At 44.7% G+C, this 6,783-nt stretch overlaps 1 protein-coding gene across 1 annotated transcript; it reads right to left on the minus strand.

Annotated features, from left to right (window-relative positions):
* Positions 1-1,612: 1,612 nt before the first annotated feature.
* Positions 1,613-5,176, minus strand: LOC135825245 (uncharacterized). Its single transcript, XM_065337984.1, has 2 exons — positions 4,845-5,176; positions 1,613-3,183 (listed from the first exon to the last, which is right to left on the minus strand). The coding sequence occupies exons 1-2, from the start codon at positions 5,010-5,012 to the stop codon at positions 2,089-2,091; spliced, it is 1,263 nt and encodes a 420-aa protein (XP_065194056.1). The 5' UTR covers positions 5,013-5,176; the 3' UTR covers positions 1,613-2,088.
* Between the last annotated feature and the right edge of the window lie 1,607 nt (positions 5,177-6,783).

The following is a 6,783-nucleotide window of genomic DNA, read 5'->3' on the forward strand; positions in this document are numbered from 1 at the left end:
CCGAGTTTGAAGTCGAGTTTCGGAAAAGAAGCATCACTCACCAGACACAGACGCGTGAATGTGTTTTCATTATGCAGCAGCTCCCGGACGCCTTGCGTAACACCACATAGCTGAAAAATGTCAGCAAGTGACAACAAAGGGAATACTGCTGCTTCCCACACGTCCAAAAGAACACTGTTCAGTACAGGCTCGACTGACTCTTGCTCCATTTCTTTTTGCTGATCTTCAGTTCAGTTATATTCAAGAAACCTGTTATATCAGTGACTGATGTCTCTTGCGACAGCTCTTCTTCGGGGCTTCTACAATGTCTTCGGCGACAGCAAGGTTTCAGTCTCTGCAACTGATTTGCAGAGAATCAACTGACTTTTTGCAAGCTGGAAAGAACTGACTTGTACCTAGTACGACTCGTACATTATACTTGTGACAGTGAGCTACGTAGTAAGCAATGAAGGGCACAAACGTGATTTCCCTACGCCTATGATTAGATACCTGTCTCAGTAGGAGTTTTGTCACATCGTCATGAACCTTTATCCCCAGAGCTCGCTCATCCGATACACAAAGCTCAGTCTAAAGTCGAAGTACTCCAACAAAGGTCTAATAGTACATAACAGTTGGTTGTCTCCAATGTGCCTTTTCTGAAATGTCTACATGCAGAGCAGGGAACTGCTACCTAAGTGCCTGTCCACAATATGTAAAAAAAACGACGTGCTGATTCAAGGTACGTGACGTACACGGTACTCTGTCCACACTGCACTCTCTCTCTCTCTCTCTCTCGAGTGTAGTACCACTCCTTGCACAGTCAGAACATGTTCAATGTTATCTCTACAATGGTGTGCAGTTGCAATTTTGGCCGTACCGATATTACACAAGTGACATTGGTTGTAGCGTGTAGATCTGGCAAGGACTCCCTGGCTTGGTCTAGACCTAACCAGCGATGGCAGCACTGATGTGTAGATCAGGCAAGGACTTCCTGGCTTGATCGAGACCTAACCAGTGATGGCTGCACTGCCGCCGGGCTCAAGGAACTCTGTTCCAGGTACAGAAATGTGAACACACTCTGGCGACAGCGCAGCGGCAAGGTCAACCCGGCTATAGCATCGCTTGATGAACCAGTGGTGGTGGAGGCCGGCGTGTTTTTCTGTAAAAATCCCTGGCTTTGGCCTTCAGGTTGTCCATTTTGTTCATCGCAACATGGTTCTACTTCCAATTCAAACAGTTCAAATACTCGTTCAAGTTGGCGGGGTATTTTTTACTCTCTCTCTCTCTCTCTCTCTCTCTCTCTCTCTCTCTCTCTCTCTCTCTCTCTCTCTCTCTCTCTCTCTCTCTCTCTCTCTCTCTCTCTCTCTCTCTACTGCATATTCCTACCCCGGGATATGTCTGCATGTCCAGCCGTGACTGTCTTAATGCCGCCACATTGTAATCGCTGGAGCGGACGTGTGGCATTGTGAAACCATAACATATACTTATGCTCAATGTTACGAATTCACGAAAACGTCTAATGCACTCATTATTTTCTTGTCGACCTGGCTGGATGTTTAGTTGATCATTAGAAACTAGGAATGTGAAGCACTTACAATCAATCATTTTATTGGAAAGTAGCACCCTACGGACCTCCGGCGTTGAATAGTAGAGCGAAACAGGAAACAAACACAACAATCAGAGCACAGTACGTTTTATCTTTGAAAAAACTACGAGAAAATGAAAAAATCAAGTACAATCCAATTTGCAATACGCAAAAACAAAAAAATGGTCAGGAGTACCTTATGGCAAGAATTATTAGATACTCGGATATGTAGCACTTACAATCAGTCATTTTATTGGACGTTAGCGCCCAAAGAATCTCCGGCGTTGGATAATAGAGAGAAACAGGAAACAACACACAACAATGAGAGTACAGTACGTTTTAACTTTGAAAAACTGCGAGAAAAGGAAAAATCAAGTACAATCCAATTAACAATACACGAAATTAACCAAACACGGTCAGAAGTAACTAATGGCAAGAATGTCTGATCGCAATGCTTTATAGGCTATGGACAAGTAGTGTATGTACATGTAGGTCCAACAACAGCAGAAAAACAACCTCCACACCTACAACAGAACGCAGCAAGGTGCACGAGCGCAGCAACACACTTCATGGGGCGCACCGTCAACCACTTCGCTCGACGCACTGTCACACACTTTGCGGGTCGCACTGTCAACAGTCTTCTTGCCACACTGTTCCATGGCATTCAGCAATTCCTCTTTTCTCAGTTCCTGCGACATTGGTATTGTGGAAAGTAGGTAGCTTCCCAAGTCACGGTAGAGAACCTCCTGACTGGGACGACTAGAGTGGGGCAGACTGTGCCAGAGCTCGTCGTACTCCATGACAGCAGCGAAGTAATCCTCAAACTGCCATACACGTAAGCGCCCCCTGATCAGTAGCTTGAGCACTGAGTGACACTCTGCTAGCTTTACTGTGAAGTCAATCCAATTCTGAGTTGCCAAAACGTCATCGCTGAGAAAGTCACTCTTATCATTCTTGATTAATATATAGTCGTATGGGTTATAGATCCACCGAGTAGTAATGTGCTGAGGAAGTGTTGGTACCAGGTTCTCACATTTTAGTGACGAGAGCAATGTTGGATCTCTCCTTGCTACGCATTCAAAGCATTTTGCAAGCTCGACTAGCTTACCAGAGCGGTTCGCGTAGGGCAAGCACGACTCAATCCTCGGACTATCTTGTTCCATTTTTTTCAGGATACATGTTTGGTACTCTTCATGGGAGCCACAAATCTTCAGCAACAGACTCGTCGCGTCGTTTAAACTGTGCATCGTCCTTTCTCCTAGTCGACATTTTTCCTCAATCAATGAAGTTGGAAGGTTGAGTAGGAAGGAAGAAGTGTTTTTTGATGGTAGCCAAAGTTCTTTTATTAAAGGCTTCACAAGCGGAGGGCTGCACCGGATAAGGGTATTGGAATTTGGCGACATCAACTCTAGGCTGGCCAACTGCACCATCGTTCTGAGTTTTTGGTTGAACACCCAGGCATGATGATGAGGATCATAGCAGTCGACAACTGGCACAGTCCAGTGATGGTCAGCCCCATTTTTGCTTCTATGTATGCTGGATACTCTGGTGGCGATGGAGAGGTGCTTCGCAACTAATATGAACGACAGTTTCAAATTTGGACTAATCTGATAGCGATTCTGCATGCATGGGGCAAAACAAACAACAGCATAAATAAATGATGAACAGACACAGTATAAATTAATACATGTTTAAGCGGCAGTTTTATAGGATTACATGGTTTGAATTGGTATGTTACTGGAAAAAAGAAGAACATTTCACGCAATGATGGTCACGTTGTGTTTGCAAACAGTAGTGTTCTTAGGCAGTACACTTTATTATGGTTTTGTAGTACATCAGTTTTCTGCTTAATTTTAGAGGCTTCCCGTGAGATTCATCATGATGCCTGTGGTGAATCCTGGCAATGAGCAAATTTTGGTTTTACCAGTAAAATCCTTGGGATGAGATGGATACTGAACCATAGACAATAGTGTACTGGAATCTGTTGAATGACCAACTCTCTGCTTACTTTGACATCTTTCTTGTCTACCCAGAAACGTGTCAATATTTGATGTGATTTTATCCATATAAAGTAGGTGGAAGCAGAACAATCTAAGCAGATGTAGCAATGAGTAGAGATGATGTTCTGTGCATCCTGGACAAGCGCTGTAGCTCAGGGTCTGTGCACTATTTGTAGCGTCTTTCGAGTACTTCAGTCTGTAGTAGCTGACTTCAAAATCCCCATGTCATAGCTCACCCTATCACGGTATTGGTGGTCATCACTCAGAAGAGTCGAGCCGAGCGAACCTTTAATCCCTTGTTGTAAGGCCGGTTTACATCATTGTATGATCACTTCCCGGCCCCATGTCTCACCCCTAATATGGCACGAACACGGTGTTGGGAGGCAGGTGGCAATTGAAAAAGTAAATTTTTAAACATTTTTGTGTGGTTATTCCTTAACATTAAAGTATTAGGATATAGCAGTACAATTTCAATTCAGTGTCCAAAAGAAAGAGATCCTACATATCCAGGGTGGTCTAGCAAGACCGGATCAAGATCATGTTGATCCAAATATAAGCCATTCAAGTTTGCATAGCAACAGGTGTATTATCAACATGATTGAATATGCAATTGTGGTCAACATCGGTTTATGAATTCAGTAATTGCCAATGTTTGGTCATTGCCTGAGCCAAAACACCGACTCCTTCCCAAGCGTCGCTTCTAGTATGAAGCTATAACACGCTTCCTCCACAGCTAAATCTGCTTTCACTGGAGGTTGAAACCAGCGGCTATGGACTTTTTATACTCTATATTATCGTAAAAATCGCGCACATGCAGACTGAAAGCTCTGACAATGTCACTTGCTAAAGAACTATCAGTCTCAATTTTGTAGGCCAAATGCACAGCACATTGGCAAAGGGAATAGCACAAAGAAATTTCCCCTGATTTTTCGCAGGCGCTTGCAATGAGATAATTTACCGATTTGTGGAGAAATGACGAAGCGTTAAAAGATGACGAATCACCTCGTACCATCGGTCAGCTCACATGCTTGTTACATGTTTAATATATTCACGGGTCACTAATAGGATTCGTAAAGCCTGGGATATAGTCGCAAGTTACCGGAAGCCATCAATTTCAAAGAGGCCTGTCACCTGAAAGTCTATCTCTAAAAATACAAGATCGGAAACAGCTGTAGAAAGAGAAGAAGGAAGGACTGTCTCCAACAGGAACGTCTTTCCGAACTCCATAGAGCAATACTTTTGTTTTTGAAACCGAGTTTCAGAAAATAAACATCACTCACCTGACATAGACGCCTGAATGTGTTTTCAGTATGCAGCAGGTTCCGGACGTGTCTCGTAACACCGCATAGCTGGAAGATGTCCACAAGTGACAAGAAAGGTAATACTGCTGCTTCCCACACGTCAAAGATAACACTGTTCAGTCCATGGGTGACTAACTCTTGCTCCATTGTTGCTTTTCAGATCTTCAGTTCAGCTACATGCAAGGAGCCTGTTATTTTAGTGACGGATGTATCTTGCGACAGTTCTTCTTGCGGGCATCTACAATCTCTTCGACAACAGCAAGTTTGCAGTCTCTGCAACTGATTTGCAGAGAATCAACTGACTTTTGCAAGCTGGAAGGAACTGACTTGTACCTAGTACGACTCGTACGTATACTTGTGACAGTGAGCTACCTAGTAAGAAAGGAAGGGCACATACGTGATTGCCCAACGGGTATGATTAGATGCCTGTTGTATCATAATTATTATCGTCATTAACCTTTATCCCTAGTGATTGTCGCTGATACGATACATGTAACTCAGGCTAAAGTCTAAGTACTCCAACAGAGGCCCAATTATACCTAACAGTTGGTTGTCTCCAATGCGCCTTTTCGGCAACGTCTACTTGTAGAGCAGGGAACCGCGACCTAACCGGCCTGTCCTGATTTTTATGTACATGAAAAGGACGTGTCTATTCAAGGTACATGAGTCATGATGACGTGTCTGTTCTAGGTACATGAGTCATGATGACGTGTCTATTCTAGGTACATGAGTCATGATGACGTGCATGCGGTGCTACATGTATGTTCACTCTCTCTCCCTCTCTCTCTCACTCTCACTCTCACTCTCTCTCTCTCTCTCTCTCTCTCTCTCTCTCTCTCTCTCTCTCTCTCTCCCTCGAGTGTAGTGCCACTACGTGTACTGTCAGTACCTGTTCATTGTTGTTTCTACAATGATGTGCAGTTGCACTTTAGGCAGTCCCGGTATTGCACAAGTGACAACGGTTTGCAGTGTGTAGATCAGGCAAGGACTCCCTGTCTTGGTCTAGACCTAACCAGCGATGGCAGCTATGACGCCGAGCTCAAGGAATTCTGTTCCATGTACAGACATTTTGGCCGAACTCGGGCGACAGCGCAACGTCAAGGACGAGGCCGGCTATAGCTTCGCTTGATGAACCACTGGGGGTGGTGGCCGCCGTGTATTTCCAATTACCGTCCCTGGTTTTGGCTTTCAGGTTGTCCGTTTTATTCATTGCAACAGCGTTCTTCTTCCTCTACAAACAGTCCCAAGTACTCGTTCAAATTTTCAGGGAATTATTTCTCTCTCTACTACATATTCCTCTTCATCATACCCCGGGATATCTCTGCATGACCAGCCGCGACTATATTATTGCCGCCCTTTTATCGTCGCTGAAACGGACGTGTGGCATTAGGAAACCTCCGAAGCAAAAACAAAGGAATCAGCATGAAACAGCCCGAAAAAACTCCATCGACTCTCACACAACAACCACTACGACAACAGCACGTACATGAGAAACGTGCTTTGTACAGGGGTCCGAGACTCACGTTCCTATTGAATCCCACGTTCCCCGTTTTCGGCCATCCTTCGTCACTCACCTCGGCAACAAGCTTGTTTACAGCGTTTTTGGGTTTCTACCTAGTCTGGACTGGCCAAACCTATACACCCGCCAGCGTGGTGACAAAACCACTCCTAACTACAGTGAAACCTGTGACTAACGACCACCACTTGGGTTCAGAGAAAGTGGTCTTTAGTGGCAGGTGGTCCTTTGTTCGAGGCTTGCACCGCATAACCATGTGAGACCGTCTGTGCCTGGTGAAGTGATCGTTAGTACCAGGCTGGTCGCTAGTCACGGGGTTTTTTAGTTACAGTTTTACTGCAATCGCCGGAAATTCCCATTCTGTACACATCATTCTCTTCTCGCCGTGGCTGGCTGCTCGAT

This window comes from Sycon ciliatum, chromosome 9 (assembly GCF_964019385.1).
Source record: "Sycon ciliatum chromosome 9, ocSycCili1.1, whole genome shotgun sequence".
Lineage (NCBI taxonomy): Eukaryota > Metazoa > Porifera > Calcarea > Leucosolenida > Sycettidae > Sycon > Sycon ciliatum.

Bases quoted from the DNA above. Each gene is read 5' to 3' on its own strand.
- LOC135825245 (XM_065337984.1), bottom strand. From the start codon at position 5,012: ATGGAGCAAGAGTTAGTCACCCATGGACTGAACAGTGTTATCTTTGAC. The intron at 3,184-4,844 runs GTGAGTGATGTT...CCATGCATGCAG, and splicing joins CATTCAGGCGTCTATGTCAG to AATCGCTATCAGATTAGTCC.